The sequence below is a fragment of the Muscardinus avellanarius genome (assembly GCF_963383645.1).
Source record: "Muscardinus avellanarius genome assembly, chromosome: 8".
Taxonomy (NCBI): Eukaryota; Metazoa; Chordata; class Mammalia; order Rodentia; family Gliridae; genus Muscardinus; species Muscardinus avellanarius.
Window position 1 is genome coordinate 84,712,511 of NC_137794.1, and position 22,602 is coordinate 84,735,112.

Below are 22,602 nucleotides of genomic sequence, written 5' to 3' on the forward strand. Positions count from 1 at the left end.
CCCAGTAAAGGAGTAGTGGGGTCTGAGATACTACTGACTCGAGATCCAGAACACCTTAAGTGAAGTCATAGTGACCCAAGGGAAGAACCCAGAAAAGGCACAAACTTCCGAAATCATGGGAAAGTAGAATAATACTGGAGCAATGAATGCCCACAACCCCACAACATCAGAACCCGATACAACAGAAAATCAGAGATTTCTAGAAGATCAAATCAGGAAAATAACTGTAGAAATAATAGAGGTGCTTCAAAAAGAACTCAGAGAGAGCCAAAAAGAGATAAAGGATGCAATTAATGAAGTAAAGGCCTCAATTCAAAGCATGAACAACCGATTAGACCACATGGAGAACAGAATCTCGCTCTTAGAAGATGATCATTCCAAAAATGAACGCATAGTTTCTAATCTAGGAAAAAATATCCGACAGCAGGAATCTGATATTGAAGAAATATGGGCCCATTTTAAGAGAGCTAACCTAGGAATAATTGGAATAGAGGAGGGAAAAGAAAGTGAAACCAAAGGGATCAACAAGCTCTTCAAGGAAGTAGTAGCAGAAAATTTTCCAGACATAGAGCAAGAGGTCGATACACAGGTCCAGGAAACTTATAGAACTCCCTTTAGACAGGATCGGAGAAGAGGATCCCCACGCCACATAATTGTCAAAATGACCAATGTGGAAGCCAAGCAGAGAATCTTAAAGGCAACAAAAGGAAAGGGCCAAGTGACATTCAGAGGCAAACCAATTAGAATCACTCCAGACTTCCCAAACCAAGTCATGAGAGCCAGAAGGGCTTGGAGTAACATATTCCAAACTCTGAAAGAAAACAACTTCCAGCCAAAAATTTTCTACCCAGCAAAAACTTTCTATCAAATTAGATGGAGAAATAAGAAGCTTCCATGACAAACAGAAACTGAAGGAATTTATGTCTTCAAAACCAGCACTAGAGAAAATACTCAAAGAGATTAACTACAAAGAAGAAATAGGTAAGACACACCAGAACTAGAGAAACAAGATTTTCCATCCAACAGTCAACTAAGATTGGTTATCTGTGGAGATTCATTACTTATGTTAGTCTTTTACCTATCTCTAAAGGGTATTGTTTGCCTTTATTGTTGTTAATTTTTAGGATTTCTAGTTGGAATATTAATATACCTTCAGATATAGCATTTGGAAATATTTTATCCCATTCTATTAGTAACCTTTAACTCTGTTTACATTGTCTTTGGATATACAATATTTTTTTTTTTTTAGGGAGTTTGTATACTCTTCTGTTGCCTGTGCCATTGAAATCATATCCAAGAAATCACTGCCAATTTCAGTGTTGTGAGGTTTTATGACCCCGATTTTCTCCTAAAAGTTTATAGTCTTAAGATTTATATTTAGGTCTTTTATCTATTTTAGTTAATATTTGTATATGGGATTAGGTAAGGGCCCAACTTTATTCTTTTCCATGTAATTATTATTTTTCAACAATATTTAGTTAAAAGATTATTATTTCTACCACGAAATGTTCGTGGAAACCTTGTCAAAAATAACTTGACAATATAGGGAAGAATTTAGCTCTAGGCTTTTATTTAACTCCAATGGTTTATATATCTGCCTTTAGAATAGTACTACACTGTTTCAGTTATTGTAGCTTTATATGGTTTGAAATCAGAAAATATATATCTTCTAGCTTTGTTCTTTTTCAAGATCGTTTTGGGTATCTAGAGTCCATATTCCATATTAGGATAGAGTTTTTTTCTGAAAAATAAATATATAAATATAGGATAGTTTCACCTAAAAAAATAGAAAAAAAATATTCTCTGGTAAGAAAGAAAGCAAAAAGAAATATTGAAATGTTATCTTTAAGTCATCAAAAGCTTGGTATCAGACAAATGAAACTGTTTGGTGAGATTATCATTGTTAATTGTGGATAAATTGCTATAATACTAGATGTCAACCACTAAGCCAAGCATGGGAGGGAGGGATGGGGAGAGAATGGGGTGGGGATCGGGTGGGGGCTGACTGGGCGATGTGTGCATGTATGTCTACAAAAGTTTGTATCCCACTATGATGTATGAATACAGTGCACCAATAAAAAAAAAAAAAGAGTTGGCCCCAGCAGCTGGGTGTGGTGGCGCACGCTTGTAATCCCAGTACTTGGGAGGCTGAGACAGGAGGATCCTGGTTCATGGACAGTCTCAGCTACCTAGTGAGGCCCTTTGCAACTCAGTGAGACCCTGTTTGAAAATAAAGAATAAAAAATAGGGCTAGGTGTGTAGCTTGGAGGTAGAATGCCCCTGGGTTTCCTCCCCACTACTGAAAACAAAACAAAACAAAACAAAACAAAACAAAACAAAATTGGCCCCAGCATAAGTTCATCATAGCGATTTGGGAATTTTGCTATGAATTGTTAAAGAATGAGAACATTTATTTTATTCTTTTAACTCTAGTTACCTACTCATTTCTTTCCCTTTCCTAAGTGCACAGTGCTGTATCTGGTATGTTTTTCTTCCTGTGTTTAGTAGAAAAGAACATGCTCTCTTTCCAATTATATACTAAAATTATATAGTGCATGGCAATTGCAAATCCAAGTACCTATAACTTTTAGAGAGGAACAAAAGCACTGTAGAGAGAAGTCAAAAGGTGTATTGGTAATATGACTATAGTAGGAGTAATGGTAAAAAATATATTCTCGACTCCCACATTTCAGAGACTGAAAGTCTTTTCCTGGATACTTAAAATAAGACTTTATCAGTGATAAATGTATAGATGATTGCTAAAGTGTTTATTTATTTATTTTGGGGCAGCAGGGATTGAATGAACCCAGGGGCATTCTACCTCCAAGCTATACTCTTAACCTTATTTTTTTATTCTTTAAATAAATCGAAACAAGTTCTCACTAAGTTGCAGAGGCCCTCACAAATTACTGAGGCTCACCACGAACCTGTGATCCTCCTGTCTCAGTGAAGTGTTGTTTGCTTTTTAGTGTGGTTTCCAGCCTCTTTTCCTTATGGGCAGACCCTCATAGGAACCCCTTTCAAATATCAGTATTTAATGATGTAGCTTTAGAACCATCCCCTTTGGTTACAAAATGACTCAGAAGACACAGCAGTGGCTTAGCAATGGAGGGCATCCTTTGGGCCTGGGCAATAGATATACACTAGATATACACTCATTGTGCAGTAATGGTTGAGAACAGATGTTGTTTTTTTTTTTTTAAATATGAACATAGAGAAACAAAATGCAGTATTGGCTGTGACACCCAAACTCCTTCAAGTCCAGAATAATTCCTCGTCTTTTTACTTTGCGGTTTTCATGAGTTGTGTTTCCATACGTTTTGCTGTTGTTATAATACACTTTTATCGGGGCATTTTAGTTTCTCATCATAATGTAGTTCAAATTGTTCGTGACATTTGCACACGGCACTTGAATGTTTCCATACATTTTGTTGTTGTTGTTTGAATACACTTTAATGGTACATTGTAGTCTCATAACGTAGTTCATGGTGATTGGGACACACGCACAGCACTTGAACATTTCCACACATCACCAAGCACTTTGTGAACCTGTATTTCCACTGAATCGGTGACATTTCCTTGTGTGATAGTTTCCATAAGTGTGCTACCTGCTGTGTTATGAGACCTTCCTGAAGCATCTCTTTTATTTAAAGGCATGTGTGTTTTCTGAGCCTTGGTTCAAGAATTTGGATCAAACAAGTCTTCCCTTTCATTACATGTCATGACTTAACTTCCACTTTCTTCTCCACTCTTCTGAATTAAGGGACATTTATTTTTACTTCTCTTTCTCATATATTTCCACAGGTTGTTAAACTTAGATTTTCTTTAATTATTCAATTGGAGTCTCACTAGAATTGGTCATTTGTGTAGTTTGATAGAGTGAGACTCATATAGCAAAATTTGTTTCTTATTTTCAGTTAGGTTTTTTCATGAGATTGCTCAGAAGTCCAATATATATGTATTCAGATAGAGACAGAAAAAGATGCCAACCAAGCCAGACGTGGCGGTGCACGCTTGTAATACTCATCATTTGGGAGGCCGAGACAGGAGGATCGCAATTTGTGGACAGCCTTAGCCACTACTTAGGCCCTTTGCAACTCAGTGAGACCCTGTTTCAAAATAAAGAATAAAAGCCGAGCGTGGTGGCACACGCTTGTAATCCCCGCACTTGGGAGGCGGAGACAGGAGGATCATGCAGGTTCGAAGCCAGCAGTGCTGGCTTAAGAGACCCTGTTTCCAAATAAAAAAATATAAAAATAGGTCTGGGAGTGTAGCCCGGAGGTAGAAGGGTTTCCAGTAAAACCAATACCACCAAAATAAATAAATAAATAAATAAATAAATAAATAAATAAATAATAGGACTGGGGGTATAGTTTGGAGATAGAATGTCCCTGGGTTCCAACCCCAGTAACACACACACAAACACACACACAAGCTGCCAACCAATCACATAGAGAATAGTTTGGGTCATGGGTCAGATTGTGCTTTCCTTTAGAGGTAGTAAGCAGGGCACATTGTACATGGAGGAGAGACAACTGCCCCCATACTTTTTAGTTTTATTTCTGTCAAAAAAAGTTTTTTTTTGGGGGGGGGGTCTGGGGATGGAACACGGGGGCATTCAAACTCCTAGGTACACCCCCTGCCTTTTTATTTATTCTTTATTTTGAAACAGGGTCCCAATAAGTTGTGGAGGGCCTCACTAAGTAGCTGAGGCTGTCCGCGAACCACGATCCTCCTGTCTCAGCCTCCCAAATACTGGGATTACAAGTGTGTGCCACCATGCCTGGCTGCATTCCTGTCACTTTTAACTATTAGAATAAAATTACAAAACATATCATACAAGGAACTATCCTAACTATGATTTGTCTGTAGCCAAGCCTGTGAGAAGAAAAAGCATAAAAAGGTTATGTTTTAAATGTATATTTATGAAAATGCTGTCATATCAGATATTTTTCCTCATATGGATAACCCTTTAAAAATCTTCTAGTTATATTAGACTTCTATATAATACTGAAAAGAGTATAGTAAGCCCCTAAAAAAATCCTTTATGAAGCCAGTATGGTGGTGCATGCCTGTAATCCCAGTATTTGGGAGGCTGAGAAAGTAAGAATTTAAAGTTCAAGGACATCCTCAGCAACCTAGTAAGACCCCTTTCAAGACAAAAAATTAAAAATTTTAAATTTAAAAAAGGGCTGGGGGTATAGCTTGGAGGTAAAACAACCTTGGGTTAAACCCCCAGTACCACCAAAAAGAAAAAGAAAACACTCCATGAATATCCTCACGGATTCCTTGTGAATGATCCCGGTTGCTATTTTCCCTGGAAGATGGATGCTTTCAGGGGCCCGCATCTCTGCACTCTAGTGCATCTCTTCTTTCTCTGGGTGGCAGATGATAGCGTTAGGCTCCATTTCCAAAAGGAATCTGTCTTTAGGTGCTTTGTTTTAAAATGAAATTATATTCCTCTAGCAGGGTTAATAAAGGGATTTGGTGGCAAAACATGAGAAACCAAGGCAAGATCTTAAGCCCATGACCATAAAGCTTGGTTAAATAATTTTTCCTGTACATTATTTTGAAATTATAGTACGCTATTTTACAAAGTATATATCCACTACCACACCATTTTTCTCAACAATAACAGAGCCCTGGATCAGGCAGTATTTTTATTTTTTATTTTTTATTGTGTTTGGTGGTACTGGGGGTGGAACCCAGGGGCTTTCTACCTCCGGGCTACACTCTCAGACACATTTTATATTTAATTGGAAACAGGGTCTCTCTAAGTTGCTGAGAGCCTCACTAAGTAGCTGAGGCTGGCTTCGAACCTACGTGATCCTCCTGTCTCAGCCTTTCCTGTCTCAGCCTCCCAAGCGCGGGGATTACAAGTGTATGCCACCACGCCCGGCTTCAGGCAGTGTTTTTAGAGCCAGACAAATTGAGGTAAAAATTCCATGAATGCCACATTCTCTCAGAGGTTTTGCCCAGGTTACTTTGCCACGCTTTAGGGTTTTTACCTGTGAAATGGGGACAGTACCAGCATTTTCCCCAAAGAGCTGTTGTGGGGATTAAAATATAAAGCGCTGAGAAGCACCTGGGTTATATAGTAAGTGTTCAATAAGTGTTAGATTTTTAAATTCCTACCTTGAATTTCCTCATTGTTTTCTTTCCTTTATCATGATTAATTCACTGTTGATGTTTATGAAAGTCTTTAACATTGTACAGCTCTCCTTAGGTTGTAGAATATCCTTATAAGCACTGTTACTTAGCTCATGACTCATTTTATATATTTCATCCATTCTTTGTTTATTTATTTTGCACTTCTGGGGACTGAACCCAGGGTCTTAGTCATGCCAGGCATGTGCTCCACCACTGAGTCACATCCCCATCCCTTTTCAAACTTATTTTTGAGAGAGTCTTGCTATGTTCCCCAGGCAGGACATAAACTTATAATTCTCCTGCTTCAGCCTCTTGAGTCACTGAAATTAAAGGTGTGTATTACCATGCCCAGCTATGTTTCATTCTTAATTGTATATTTTCAGGAGCATTGCCAACAAAAGATAATGAAGTAAGTAAAATTGGTAGAGTTTGTCATAAGAACATTATCCTCCTGGGCTTGCATTTGAGTTAGGGTCCATTTTTCTGGACATTAGATGTATAAGTATTGTCTCAAACTGTTAGCTAGCAGGGCAGAAAACTGGCAGAGGAGGAGACAATATTGCTGGCTGGTGCTAAAAAGATGGAGTTACCTACAGAGAACAGTCATCAGACAATCATACTCTTCCTTCTTCTTAATTACCAACTACTTTGCAACAAAAATTTAAAACTTTGTAATAAGCTTACCGTTTTTATGGATGAAGATAGCAAAACTCTGATAAAGATGTTAGACTTCCATAACTGTTAATACCCAACAAATTGTGGGTTCAGACCTTTGTTTTTTTGATTCTGAAGGTTTTAGTGAAGGTGATAAAAACCTTCAGTGTTGCTGGTTGGGAGATGCCAGAGGTTATTCATTTCCTCAATGAAGAGTGTCTACTGTAAATATTTCTTCTAACACAGAAAGTAACATGGGATAACTGTTAACTGGTCGTTAGAATGTCCCTCCCTCCCTCCCTCCCTTCCTTCCTTCCTTCCTTCCTTCCTTCCTTCCTTCCTTCCTTCCTTCCTTCCTATTGCTACTGTGTCTTGAACCCAGAGGTATTCTACCTCTGAGCTACACCCCCCCCCAGCCCTATGTTATATTTTATTTTGAAACAGGGCCTAAATTAAGTCACGGAGGACCTTGCTAAGTTTCTGAGGCTGGTTGCAGATTTGTAATCCTCCTGTCTCAGTCTCCCAAGTGCTGGGATTACAGACCTGTGTCACCATGCCCAGTTTATATTCTTTGTTTCAATAATGTTAGTACTGAAGAGGATCTTACCATTCCATCTAACTTATTGTGGATGAAGAAATTGAGGCCCAGGAAGGACCCAAGGGTTCTCCAGTGTTTCCCAGCTCGTTAGTGGCCATGCTGGAGCCAGGAAGGACTTCCATTCTCCGTCACGTCTCCCATGTTCAAAGTATGTTATGATTTTACCCTTTTTAGAGCTATGGACGACTTATTTGCTTTCTAGTCTTAATATGACTCATTGTGTCATTACCTTTAAGACTACATTTATATAGAAAGTCTTCTCTTATATTCTAAAATGTTAACCTGTATTCACTCATGTATTGGTGAAACTGAGAGGGAATATGGAACACTTTGACATTACCGTTAATTTAGAGGCTGATAAGCCCTAAGGACGCAAAGGTGTTACAACAGCGGAATTTGGTTTAAAAATCACAGTGTTCATTATAAAGTGAGTGGTTTATATCAAGGCAGAATAAACATATTTACATTTTAAATAGTCTGAAAAAGTGAAAGTCATTTAAGGGTATGTCACATTTCAAACGTTAGCGTTAATTATGTGGATAGACCTGCCAGTTTCATTTAATCAGTCACATTTACTTTTGATTACACACTTCTTTACAATATTTCTAATCTTGGGAAATTGAAGTACATATTAATCTGTGATCCACACAAGTAATTTATGTTACTTCATATACTCTAAAATGCTCTATGGCATGTTAATTGCACTGTAATTATCACCATTCTCTTTCTGAAAAAAAAAAAAAAAAGCCATGCAAAGTATTGTGTAGTGCTTGCCAACTTCTTAACTGGGCTGTTGTTGTTTAAAGCAACACCTTGACTTTGTAAAATTATGATTTTTATTCTTCCAAACTCCCCAGTCTCCTGTTTGGGTGGCTATGGAAGCAGGTTTGCTGCTTCAGAACCCCTAGAAGTTGTCATTGTCATCCATGTTTCCTGGCTTCTAGCATCCAGCAGATAGATGTGTGTGCCTAGCTAGAAAGTAGGGAACAGAGGAAGAATTTGGGTGGGATTCCTGACTCTTTGAGTAGTCTTTCATTCCAGTAGTGTCCTGAAGTAAGGCCACTCCTTATATGAGATAGACTTGAACAATTGCATGAAATTCATTTTCTCACATCATAAAGTTCAAAATAAGTCATCTTGAAATTAATTGTTTTGCTGCCCCTGGATTTACTTAATCTAAAGAGATGTTGTTCTCTCTGGTCTTTTTCTCAGTAGCGCATGTTGGTTTGGGGAATTTTCTAGGCTATTGACGTAATTGATTTAACAATTTCACAATCCATAGTATTGATTCATGCTTTAGTAGGGGAATAAGCAATGATTCAGAAAGCAGGCATTCACCTGTAAAAGATAAGCTATAAAGTGCAGTAGCAGTTGATAAACATCCCCCCTTCCTGACATTTCTATTGTTTGTGCAGTTCGTTAGAGAGTTAATGGCACTTCTTACAAGTTGTGTGATCCGTGTTCTGTTGTATTGGGTCCTCTATGCAGAAAACAAATGAACAGAAATCTCCTGGGCATAAAAGAAAGCTCTTCCTCTTTAAATAGCAGACAGAAAATGTGTTTCCCCCCTGGTTTGAATTTCCATGTATAATTACTGCATTAGTCTGTAAGAAAAAAGGACTCCTGGTTTTTCTGTTACCCTCTTAAAGACACATGCAGATAGCCACACACACTGCGAGCACGTGGCATTTATTCAGGCTGGGGCTCTCAGTTTTGTGCGAATTACATGAGCATATGGCCACTTCTCTCGCTGAAAGCCAGTCCCAGAGCAGTTGCTTGAGCTGGAGGACCGGGAGGAGGAGCCTTTTTTGCTCACTGCAGCGAGTTCCCTTCTTTCTCTCTCGGGCTGTGCATTGGCTCCCTGCTCCTGCTCCTCGGTGAGGAATAGGCAGGGTGTGCTCCCAGAGCAGGGTGTAGCTGCAGTTTCTATTTGGGGTGCCCACGAAGAGGAACACCAGGAAAGAAAGCCAGTGCCATGGGCCAGCTCTGCTGCTTTCCTTTTTCAAGAGACGAGGGAAAAATCTGTAAGTGCGATTTGTACTGTGCAGAATCCTTGATTGATGCTTGGTTATTTTGTGTGGTCGTTTTCTGGGGATAGTTTTGGTTTTTCTTAATGGGAAAGATAGCAGAATGATCAGCTGTGGTTTTTCAGTGTGCATTCTAGTGGCAGGTGTGCAGTTATAAATGAACCGTTAAAGTACAATAACTCAGTCAGTAGGCTGTATCACCAGTCCAAAATACGGACAACTCATTTCTGATTTTTCTTCTGCTGGTATTCTTAGAGCCCATTTTTGTCTATCTAGAGTCAGAGTTTAGTTCTGAGTTTCTTTAAATCCCTGTCTTCAATGTGGTACAACATACAAGCCAGGCTTCATTTTTCTTATCTGAAACTGGCATGTTTGTGGAGCTGTGCTCAGTCAGAACAGGTAGAGAGGTAAAGCCAGTTTCAAAACCACGTATTTTGTAAATTTGCAGATATTTTCGTGTGCCCTTTGCTTTGTTCTTCACAGAAGGGATTCGGGTGTGACTGTAAGACCGCTCCAGATAAGTGATACCGCTTTGCCTCCAAGCAGAACCCTGAGCGAACATTAACACGGGTGTCAGGCGGATCCCACATCTGCTTCTGGCTCAGAAATCAGAACTTAAAGTGGTGACATTTGCATTGAAGTTTTTTCCTCGCTGGCTTTCGTGCTTTATTTACATTTTAGTTTTGTTAAATAGAATGCTGGCGTTTTGATTAGTGTGCTAAATAGAATTTGCCTTACACTAGATGCCCCCAAATAGGGAATTTTTACTTTATTGTCAATAAAATATTTCCAGTCATACTTGCTAAATTTGTAGCCACATATCAGTCATGTCAGTGCTTACTTCTGATTTAAATAGATGCACAGGATTTCATGATAGCAAGGGAAGACACTCCAAGATCCACATTTACCTTGTATTTCCTGCTGAATGATCCTCAGGAAACTGACCGAGGTCAGGTTTTAAACAATTTAACACGTATTCTATGCCTACTTATTCGGGAAGGAAGTCAGTTTTCATAGAAAAATTTTTGGAATAAGTGTCGGGATACTTTGGAGCATTTGATTGTTAACCAGCGCCAGTAAGCTGGGCTGTGAATTTTACTTGTGAAAGTGGTGCTGACAGTATGTGACACTCTCGGTCTTACAACCCGAGATGACCTCACAGCAGAGCCACTCGCTTCCTAGCAGTGAGCATGGCACTCGTTTGGCTCTCCAAAACTTTCCAGGTATTTGTGGGAATTATTTATTGGTAGTTTTTGAGGATTTTGGTTGATTGGTTCAGTTTTTCGAAGGACATTCCTCTCTGAAAATCCTTGGCGTGGACAGATCCAAGGGTGGTAGTGCATTCTTCCCACAGACTGCTTTCCTTCCATTGCCCCAGGTTCTCCTTGGAGCACCTGCCTCCCGTTCTGCTCTTCCCCTGCCCTGTCTGTAAGCAGTCATCGAGTCTCCGTGCAGTGAGGAATTTGCTCTTTTCTGGCTTGCTTATCTGAGATTAAGAGAGCAAAGTCTTCTGTTATACACTGTGTGTTCCTAATATCTATTGGCAGGAAATGCCATATATGCTCTTTGGTTTCCCTTTCTCAAATTCCAAACTTTCAAAAAGAAAAGGAAAACAGGATGCAACATCTGAAGTGAAATTCTAGTGGAGAAGCACAAGTGTTGGTGAGAACGGTGCATTTGCGCCCCCCCTCCCCCACTGCCAGCCCCCTGGGCTTCTACATCCTCCCCTATTATTCTTTATTCTATCTTTGATTTTTGTCATTGCTATACTTTTTTCCCATCCTAATCTGCTCCTCATTCCATTCACCCGCCCCCCTCCAACGTATATGCGTCTTGTGGAACTGTCTCCTGGTACCGTGTTGAATTTTTCTGCTTCAGGATGTTCTAAAGGAGGAAGTTTAGGAGAGGGAGGAGGGGGTCTAGAAACATCAAGAAGGTAACATTTGAAATTATGCTATGTATGTATATTAAATTACCAGTGCCAACCTCAAAGACCTGTACCGACAGGGAAGGAGGAGGGAAGGGGGTGGTACCTGAAGGAAAATGCTCCAAGAGTGGCATGCGTGCATATTCTTCTCACATTGTACCTCAGTGATGTACAATTGCAATGCACCAACAAAAGTATATAAAAATCAAAACAAAGAGAAGCAGCTGGGCGTGGTGGCGCATGCTTGTAATCCCTGCGCTTGGGAGGTGGAGACAGGAGGATCGCGCAGGTTCGAAGCCAGCTAGCTGCACGTGAGCTGGCTTAAGAGACCCTGTTTCCAAATAAAAAAGTATAAAAGTAGGTCTGGGAGTGTAGCCCGGAGATAGAAGGGTTTCCAGGAACCCCAGTATGACCAAAACAAACAAACAAACCAACAAAGAGAAGCCTCTATGGCAGTCACTACTATCCTGATAGCAATACACGGCTAGCAGTACCTATAAAGGGAGCATTAAAGAAAGCAGCAGAGAATTCATTGCCCAACATGCCTCAAGAAACATATAAATCGGACTAACTGGAGAAATCCAGTCCATAAATTGTGTTGATAACTTGTGAAAGAGTCCACCAGAGACACTTGGAGCATGAGCATTGCTTTGACCTTGTTACTGGACTGCACAGTCACCTCCCTGTCTTATTCATCACTGTGTCTCAGCTTCTCAGTAGCCTTGGTTGCCTGCTTTGAGTCACCTGCTCTAAGTATCCACAGGCAGAACACACAAATGCAAACTCCCACACTCCTCTAATCCTATTGTAAAGGGCAGCAGTAGCCTTGGCATGTTCCTCCAGAAAGTAGCTCAAATAATGGAGAATTCAGAGTTTTGATGGAAATTTAAATTTGTGGGTGTCGTTCTCAAAATGCAGATGAGTTGGAAAGCTCATCCTCTGCAGTCCTGCAGAGCTACAGCAAGGACTTGCCCAACTGGCCACGTGGTAAGAGTCAAGTGATCCCTCTCCTCTCGTGCTCTTTATCCTGCCTTGGCCCTTCATGGTAGTGGTGGTAGATAGGATTCTGATTTAATTGATTTATTGGTGCTATCATTTAAATCTCTTGACAGCAAACATGATTCTTGAATCACCCAGTTCTGCAGGGGCCTAAGTTCGTGTGCAAAGCTAACTCTGCACAGCCTGAAGTCTTGGTAATGGGCGGTTAGTGAAATGCAGCAGAGCTCATCACGCCCTGTGCGTCAGTTTACGCAGCATGGCTCTTCTTGTTTAAATCCCAGAAGGTGAACAGTTCTCAGACTTTATACTTTTTTGACCACAGTAAATGGAACGTACTGAAAATAAATGCACGTTTCTTTGAAGATTAGACTCTTTATTGCTAATGCAATAATATTCTTGACATTAAAGTTTACTGCAGATCTCATAGGATTACCAAACAGCTTAGGTATTTTTTTAGTGTAATTTTTGGCAGATTCTTTTATCGGGATTTTCTCTTTGAATTACCTAATTTCTCATAGTGAGCTATGTGAAAAGAATGTTCCTTAACCGAAATGAAATTGCCTGGGGACACACTGACCGTTGCAGTTTATCTACCTCTACTATTAAGTAAATCTTCAACAAAAACTTAAGACTCTAGAGGTGCAGAGGCACCTCTTGAACTGACTGGAAAATATTTCCTTGTTCTTTTCCTATGGTATATTTTTCCATTTTGAAGTCCTATACTTTTATATAGAATGAAATAGATGAATATGCAAAAATCATCTGAACTGCCTCATGAGGTAGCCAATCTCCTGTCCCTGAAAGTGGGTGCATTGACAATTCAGGTATTTCCTAGCTCTGGTATTCTGTGATACTAAAAAAACAAAATATTTTAAAACACATTTTCATTTTTTACATGAAACATATTTCAATATAATTTTTTGGTTTGGGGTTTCTTACCAAGACTATTGATGACATTCATTTCATAGCTATAAGTGAAATCCTCAGATAATTTATTTCGATGGCTTAGGATTTGGCGGTGTTACATTAATGTATAAACTGAGGTATGCAGTGTGGATTCATGTCTGGTAAACACTTATATTTTTGAACCTTGATTACCATGGTGATTATATTTAGTTAAACTCAGAGAAGTCTGTATTTAGATTTTCCAATTCTTCAGAAGGCTTCCTAGAAATCTTCTAGCCATACACTTTGCTCTTCACACTTGAGACACACTGACTTCGTGGCCATCTTTCACATGTCTGCTCTATCTTATCACATGAGTTTCTGGCACCACACTTTTAGGGCATATGTTGTGTGCCTCCCTTATTTGCAGCAGCCTTCGACAGTGTTTTCCCCAGAAGAGGCATGCTCTGCATGCAGTCAGTGAAGAGAAGGGTACACTTTTTCTGTTAGCCTATGAGTGTAAGAGAATGTCAGTGTAAGGCAGCGTGTCATAGGACAGAAATTGGAATGACTCTAGTGATGAACTACTATGATTTTGAACATTTACTTATTTCCCCCCCTTGCTCTTTTGAGCTAAGAGTCTAGGGAATAAAAGAATAAGTGATAGAGATATGGTGCCATTCTTTCCCTTCCTCTTCCTCTTTCCCTTCCCCTCCCCTCTTCTTAATTGATTACTTATTGGGTGCCAGGTACTATTGCAAGATAATTTTCAAATCTGCTTATGAGATGCAACTGTTAGAAAACATATGCTCTCCAACTGCCCCATTTCAGAGGGAAGTTGCTGGAAGCCAGAAAAGTGGGGAGTTTCTCAGTTGGAGTCCTCCAGGGGTATGATGGGGCCAAAAGCTAGCAGAAGGCCCAGATCCCAGGCTGCTCATCACCTGTGCCCCTTCTGAAGCAGCAAAGCCAGCGGTGCTGGTAACCTTAGACTACATTTTACATACAATCTCTGTGTGTAATGTTGTGGTGGCAGCGGTAATGTACAATATAAAACATTTAGCCATAGTCAATAAAGATTAGATTTTCCCCTTATTAAATAATGTATACCCAGGAGGTTTGTTTCTAAAATTAAGAATTGGAACATTAGAGCAAATGCTACTGCTTATTATTCTTATTTTACTACCCCGGTTCCCTTGTTAGTTCATAGGCTGTGTGGTAACTGCATTTCCTTTTGTTGTTCTCAGATATTGGGGAGTTTTTTCTAGATTCTTCCATCAAATGCTGACGGGTTTTCATTGGGGTTGCCTAGGTTGTAGGATTGTGCCCAGCCCCTGCTGTGGCCATGGGCTGTTGAGAACTATACGCGATGTCCTGTCCTCCCGCAGTGTGTTGTGACCTGCCCTTGTTTCTTCTTTTCTGGGGCTATATAAAATAGGAGCAGGAGTTTCTGATGTACATAAAGCTTTTGGCTAATAAAAGAAACTTTTATATTTGTTACTCCTTCCTGGGGCATGCATACTTTAACACGACAAAGCTATTCCAAGTGTTCTTGGGAGGTATTTGTAGTAAAATAATAAAATACATTAAGCACTGGTAATGACTTAGACCAAAATAATATCATATAGAGGAATTTCGGGCATTAGGCTAAGGCTAGTAAAACTCTTAGAGGGCATGTGATCAGTCACTTCTTATAGATCTTTTTCATTTTGACCATGCCTAATATGTAGGTCTTTGAGTTTTCATCCACAAACTTATTCTTTACTGTTTTATCCACAGTAAAGAAGAGAACAGAAGGAGCCTCCAAACTCTCAGTGTTGTGTGGTAGACTATATGGAGCTTCTGGAACCAGATTGACTCTGTTTGCTTTTTTGCTTCTGATATTTACTGTTTTACTTCTCTAAGCTTCTCTACCCTTATCCTAAACAATATCTACCTGTTGTGAAAATTAAACAAGCTATGAAATGCCTGGCTCTGCTTTTGGCATATAATAGACACTCCAAATTTTCTGTAATGAATGAAGAACATGTTAGTTGTATAGCCATAGTCACCTTAGAAGTCAGCTTGGCAGAACTGTGGTTTTATTTCCACCTTATCCAGGATGAGAAATTGGGGATTTAGGACTTTAGACCTTGAATAACTGAGTAGACTTGTGGCATTGATCTGAAGGGCATCCTTTCTATTAGGGATTCCCTCCTCTTCTTCTTGGGGTCCTGTCTACCATGATTCCTTGCTTCCTGCCTTAGGAAAGACATGTGGTCCAAGCAATGTCACCACAAGTTCCTTAAGATTAATATGGGTCATCTAAAATGGAGTCAGCACCAACAAAGAAGAACCTACCTAAGAGAGAGGAGAAATTCCTGGGGATCACATTTGACCCACCAAGTTCAGCCAAGCCCAGAACCTTCTCTACTACATGAAACAATAATTCCTCCCTTTCTTCTTTGCTTAAACTTGTTTGGGTTAAACTCCCATCATCTGCACCTGGAGGCTTTGGATGGTATTCTAGGAGATTATGAATTATCATATATATCACTTTGGATGCTATTCTAGGAGATTCTCAGTGCATATAAGTAGAAATAAAAGCCTAGGTCTGCCAAGCTGTCTTTGAAAGTGACTGTAGTAACATGACCAATCATATCAACACAGTTATCAACGTGTATCAACACAGTTAATACACTCTTATGATTGCAGAGAAAGTACATTTACTGAATATATTATAGGCCAAACTTCATTGTATATCCTGGAACAAATATTTCCAAACCTAGTGAAAAAATGAAAGCTCTCTGATTTCTTCAATTTTTTTAAAAGTGAAAGTTAGCCTTATGTGAGAGTTGCTATGAAGAATATTTCAATTAATATTGTTGAGACCATTACATTTGGTTTGAATCAGTTATTTTGGAAGATAAAATGATGGGTTATATGTGGTTCCTATTGTTGGAATTGTTTTAAAAAGTTTACATGACTTTTAGAAAGGAAAAGTGTTGGAGTCTAAGGTTTATTATACTCTGAACAGGAAAAGCCAAGATAAAAGATTTTCTTGTTTTCAGTCTAAGTGAAGCTCCGCCCTTTATGCGCCAGCGAAGTTACATAGCTAAATCAGTAATGTCCCATGAGAGCGAGGTAATTGCCACCAAGATTGGAAGTTACCTTAGTTCTTGCCACAGGTAAGGTTTACAGCTTGATGTGAGCAAACGCGGTTTGAATGGCACATATTTTAGCAAAAGTGTCTTATGACAAACATTCATAATGGAAAAGTTATAAGTTAACAGAGCTTGGAACTGTTAAAAGTTGTATAGTAAGGTTCTTTGCCCTTAGCAAATAGTCACAGACAAAACTTGAATTGTATGATGAAAATATAAAGACTAAATGTAGCTTGAACTTAAATGCTATGCTAACTAGGCCATAGATGTTAATTTGATCACACACTGAATCAAAGATATTTGAGGCTTATAATTTTTTTATTTCTAAACACTCTCCCTCAAACTTACAAATTTTGTCAACTATTTATAAACATAAGATATAGGTATGGAAAAATTATAGTATCAAGGAGAAAGTGATGTACAAACAAGATGCCTGGAGCGGAAGGAGAGAAGGTTCCACATCCCCACAAGAGATGGAGCTCACCCACTTGGTAAAGCTGGTGGGCAAGGGAAGAAGGAACTCGGTAGTCAAGGTTATCCCTTTTTAATTACCTGTATCAGAGCCCCTCACCCTCTTTGTGGTGAGATAGTTGTTGGCATTTGCCATGTGAGTTACAAGCTTCAACTTAATGTCTCATATCTCACTGTTAGAGAACAAAAATAAAATTCACACATTCTAAGCATTTTAAATGTTCAGCTAAAGTTAACTGTAAAGTTGGCCTTTTCAGGGTTTTGAGTGATATATATGATAGTTCATAAGCTGGCAAGCAGATGATTTGTTAACCTAAGACTTTTCTATCTAGACTTACTGTAGTCGGGCCTTATTTGGAGCTCTGACAAGCTGGAATGCGTCCTAAGGGTGGCCAGGATGGTGGGAGGCCTGGAAACCACGCCATCAGAGGGAGGCTGAAGGGTCTCATAGGACCAGAGAAGGCAGAAGGATTAATTGTCTCAGAAAACTTAGAAGATTCTATAGTATGGTGGAAGGAAAAAGAGTTGTTTCTCCAACTCCAGGGGGACAGATTCAGGACAGTGGGTGTCAGTTTTAACACATTTTCTTTTGGTGACGTTAGAACTCAGATGATGAAGACACATTAAATCCAGTAGTATTATGCCGGGCATGGTGGCGCACGCTTGTAATCCCCGCGCTTGGGAGGCGGAGACAGGAGGATCGCGCAGGTTCGAAGCCAGCCGCGCTGGCGTAAGAGACCCTGTTTCAAAAATATAAAATAGGTCTGGGAGTGTAGCCCGGAGGTAGAAGGGCTTCCAGGAACCCCAGTACCACCAAAAAAATAAAATAAAATAAATCCAATAGTATTCTAATTATGTTTGCAATAAATTGTGTTTTAAACAACAAAAATACTGAAATGGAACATTAAAAGAAATTGTCCAAGTAAAAGTTTGTATTAATATAAATTAACAGCTGCCTGAATTAATACTTATTAGTAATAATAGTTGCCTGAAAGAGAATTTTAAGACAGAATTAAAAATTATTTTTTGTATGTACGTTTTCTAAGACTGAACCTCACTAGGGTCTCACACATGCCATTCAAGCGCTTTGCAACTGAACTAGCCCTAGACATTTTTATTTTTATTTTTGAGACAGGCTCCCACTAAATTGCTCAGGTTGAACTTGTGATCTTCCAGCCTCAGCCTTTTGAATAGGTGGGACTATTGGCACACACCACCATACCCAGAAAAAATTTCAAATTATTTAAGACACCAAACTTGTACTTTTAAAATGGAAGACCAAACTTTTAAAGAAAAAATATGCTTTATTTTTTAGTAGTTCTTAGTTCATAGTAACTATTAAATGACTTTTAAATTAGTGCCTTTAGGATCAACATACTTGCTTTAATAGAGGTATTATATATGTATTGGGGTTCTTGTCTAGGTGTATTGTTATATAACCTACCCACAACAGAAAAAGTTGATTATTGAATTCATGGTAGTAGGAATTGGCAGTTAATTATCAGTAAGTTCTAGAGATAACAAGCTAAGGTGTTTTGCATACTATGCAGTTGTTTTTATTAGTGGAATTTTTATGAACCTATGCTGGCCAAATTTAGATTTATTTTTCTCCAATATAGTTATTGTAAAATTAAGAAAAAATTAATTGAAATGCTGTTGTATACTTACTACTGTGTGTACTTAGCCTACTCAGTTAGCCTCTAGTATAAAATTATATTTGCAAAAGTTAAGGTTTTATAGAACCTAAAAATACTATGAAATTTGGATATTAAAAGACATGATTTAAAAATTTATTTTATAGAGAAGCAAGTTCATGAAATAGGTTGTTTTTCTAAAAAAAAAAAAAAAGCCTTAACCTCATAGCTATTCTTAACTTCATACCTTTGCTTCTGTTGTTCACATATGAGTCTTCAGCAATTACAACGTTATGGGAGGAAAATACAGAAACAGTATATATCAGTTAGGGTTCAGCCAAGAAAATAGGAACTAACACTAGTTGCTTAAATAGAAGAAATTCAATATAGGTAACTGGTTAAATAGGTTTCAGAGGAATAAAGGGTGGAAAGGCAAGACTGCAAAAAAACAAAGGTAGTGATTTCTAGGCTGAGGTAACCTGTGAACGGAAGGGTCCACATTGCCCCAACTCAGGCCTTTGGGGAGGGGCTGTAGTCTCCAGGGAGGTGTCCCAGGGACCCAGAAAAAGGACCCTTGAAGCTGGACTTCTGGCCTCTGAGGATGGATCAACAGCCAACTTTGCTGTTATCTGTGAGGGGTGCAATGGGGTCGATTCTGGGAGGGAGGGGAGAGATAAAAACCGGACTCAACAGCTCCAGGAACCAGTTGCTGCAGCAAGGGGAACAGCCCCAGCTGGGTCATCCCTGACAGGAGCAGTGAGCCCGGAGCGACAGGTGGCGCCTTTGCCTTGGTGAGGCTGCCCTGGTTCCCGCCAGCGCCCCCTCTTGGCAAATCCTCGCATACTCAGCTGGCAAAGAAACCAGGCAGCTTAGTCCCAGCCCCCACATCATAAATCTGAGCGAGGAAGGGTGGGGTGGAGTGGAGAGAGACAATAGCATAATAACTGGCACATACATGTTGGCTGTGATTGAATAAATCTATTTTCTTCATTGTGCCAAGGTAAGCATTTAGTTTATGCCAATTTGTGGTTCTTATTTGTGGATAAAAATAACTATATTACATTAAAATGTGGGTTTTTTGCTACAAAGTCACAGTTTTTTTTTAAAGCATACAAAATGTGATTTCAAATGAAATACAGTTTTAAAAATGTAGATATGGTTTGGTAATTCAAATTAGTTAATAAAATATTTCTAAGAAAAACCCTCACTCAGCTCAGTTTAACAAACTTTTTTTTTTTGTGTGTGTGTGTGGTACTGGGGTTCCTGGAAACCCTTCTACCTCCAGGCTACACTCTCAGACCTATTTTTTGTTTCATACTTTTTATTTGGAAACGGGGTCTCTTAAGCCAGTGCGGCTGGCTCCGAACCTGCTCCATCCTCCAGTCTCTGCCTCCCAAGCACGGGGATTACAAGCGTGCGCCACCACGCCCGGCTCAATTTAACAAACTTTAAAACAACAAATTATTTTAAAACTAATTTGTCAACAGGTTATGGGCATTCTATAAAAATAAATTACTCCTTAAGTTTGTCAGGCCTATGTTCAACAGCTTCACCTGTGCTGTGATTTTTTGAGGGAGTGGCTGTGTTTAATTTAAATTAACTCTCTCCTTGCATCTTGATGATGGTCACGGTCAGTTTCTGATATTGAGGCAGGTTAGTGAATAAGGTAGGGAGTTAAACCTGTAGCCAGGTGGAGATTGGCATTTTGGGAATGACGCACTGTTTTCTTGTGCTGTCAGGGTTCCAGGGAACCAGAGGCTCAGCTGCCAGAGGACCAATGTTGTGAAAAGTCTGAAAAGTCTGAGGAATTCTGAGAAGTATCTGGTATCCAGTCAAATCAGAATTAGAAAAGGGCAGTGGAAGGAGTCACACCAGAGACTGGATAAATGCCAGGAAGTCCCATACACCAAGGCCAGTCCATGATTTTAATTAAAAGGGAAAATGCATTGACTTGAATGTCAAACAACCAAGACAAGGTAGAAGTTGACACTGCCTGCCTTAAAGACCCTGACCGCCCCCCACGCCACCATCGCTTGGTCACCTTCTGTGTTCTTACCCTCTCGGGCAGGCTGTATTTGGTAATGGCACAGCGGCTTCCTGCGGATTCTGAGTCCTTGCCCTCTCTGGCCTCGCTCAGTGATGTGGACATGACTCCAGCCTTCCTATTCCACATTCAAGCAGAATGAGTTTCTCTCCCCTACTTTCCATACATAAAATCAAAGGAAAGATAGAGGCGGCAAGGGCATTATGCTATATATAACAAAAATATAATGTATGTATTATAGTAGAAAGTGCCTTTGTACACTAGCAAAAGCAGTGGGTTATGAAAATCTCCCAAACAATGGAAATGAAGGGCCTTAGGAAGGAGCACTTTTTAAAACTCAAATACCACCTGGCATCAGATGGACCAGTGGGACCTCTGGCTCATCAGCCACCAGGGCCATGGGATGTGACAGGAGCAGTGACCTGCAGTGATGTGAGTGGATGGCCCTGCTCACTTGGGGGAGGGGTGGAGGAGAGAGAAGGAAGGGGTGGGTGTGACCAGGAGCCCTGTGCAGCAATGGAGCGGCGCTGTGATCTGGAAGCTTCCGTGATGTGTGTGCAAGCTGCTTCCTCTTGTACTCTGAGTATCAGGGAGTTTGGACCCCAATTCATGACTTGATTTTGGCCCCTCTGTAATCACTACTTCCTTCTGTATTTACTTTCTGTTATAGTTTGTGGGTTTTGTAGGTCCTGATTTTTATTTTTTTGTACCTTTTACTATATTTTTATGCTACTAATTATAGCAAATCTTTTGGGGATTTGACAGAAAAAGAATAAATGTCTGGGAAGATCCCTATAATTGAAAGTGTATACTGACTACTAGGCAGGTGAGCAGAGAGATGGGCGTATGAATGATTGTGACATTTAGCACAAGTATATAAAACACTCTGGACGAGGTATGTTCTTGGAAAGTTCCATATCAACTGAACTTGATGTAATTATTTTTTCAATACCACACATTTCAGTTTGGTGCATCTAGAAATCTAAAGCCATCTGTATCTCACTTACTGTTTTGTGTGTATTCTGTTCATATGCCTGCTGGAAGCCTTTCTGCACGATTAATTAGCAGTAGCTCTTCTCTACCTATGCTGAAACTTTATTTAGTTGCAGAAGAATGTAAACGTAAGTTATCTAGAACAAGGCATACGATTCTTGTTTACAATTATTATAATACTGCTTCGAGAAATCGTGCTTATTTAAAAGATGAGCAGTGTGCTATGTGCTTTGTATTATCTCATTTAATTTTAATGGCAACCCTATAGTATAAAATGATCATATTTATAAGTCCTCGGTTTCCAAATTAGAAAGATCTAATCAGCTATTACAGGGATGCAGTGCTAGGAAGTGGGAAAGATAGGATCCCAGTCCAGATGTTCTGACCCTGTAACATGAGGGAAAGCATTATAAACACTTTCTGCCCAGAAATCTCATTTTAGAGTGAAAAATAAAGTATAATGCATTTCCCACTGTCAGATATAGAAGAGCATCGTGGTATAATTGCAAAAGTGTGATGATCTGCATTTGAGTCCCAACTTCGACTGATTTTAGTTGTATTGATTTGGGAAAATCACTTGGCTTTTCTGATTCTTGGCTTTCTCACATATAAGATAGCAGCAACAATAAGCTTTTCAATTAAGTGTATAAAAAAAGATAGGTATGACAAAGGTAATTAACACGAGGTAGGTTAATTATTATTAAGAGGATTCATAAATCTCGTTACCAAAAATTAGTAAAATACTGTCATGTGTTGGAAACTGTAAGTATGCAGAGTTTGGGAGACTCAGAATGCAGGACAGTGTGTCTTAAAGAGTGAGCAGGGAAGGAACCTGGTTCCTGGCAGCTGCAGTGGGGCCAGATGATGTATTCCTCAGGGAGGAACCGTGAGACACCATAGAGGACAAGTCCGTGACCATCTCTGGTCTCCTAACTCTGCATTCCCTGTAGAAACCAGGCTAACCTTCAGGGTGATCTGGGGGAAGCACCACACAGGGTGCCACACTTCATTGTTGCTGACATTCCTGTGACTGGAGCAGTTCTTTCACACTTAGAGATGAAGAGCTTGAGAAGCAAATAC

At 39.6% G+C, this 22,602-nt stretch overlaps 1 protein-coding gene across 6 annotated transcripts in view; it reads left to right on the plus strand.

Moving 5' to 3' along the window:
• Positions 1-22,602, plus strand: part of AKAP7 (A-kinase anchoring protein 7) — a gene marked incomplete at both ends in the record, with an annotated part of 165,374 nt that overhangs the window by 121,375 nt on the left and 21,397 nt on the right. For 2 of the 6 annotated variants that reach the window (XM_080700534.1, XM_080700535.1), the window contains one exon: positions 9,378-9,426. The exons of 2 other annotated variants lie outside the window; for them this stretch is intronic. In XM_080700534.1, the coding sequence (XP_080556660.1) occupies positions 9,378-9,426 (49 nt within the window). Of the gene's footprint in view, positions 1-9,377; positions 9,427-12,274; positions 12,344-22,602 lie in introns of those variants that run through there. 2 more of the 6 variants (XM_080700533.1, XM_080700530.1) reach the window with 2 other exon arrangements.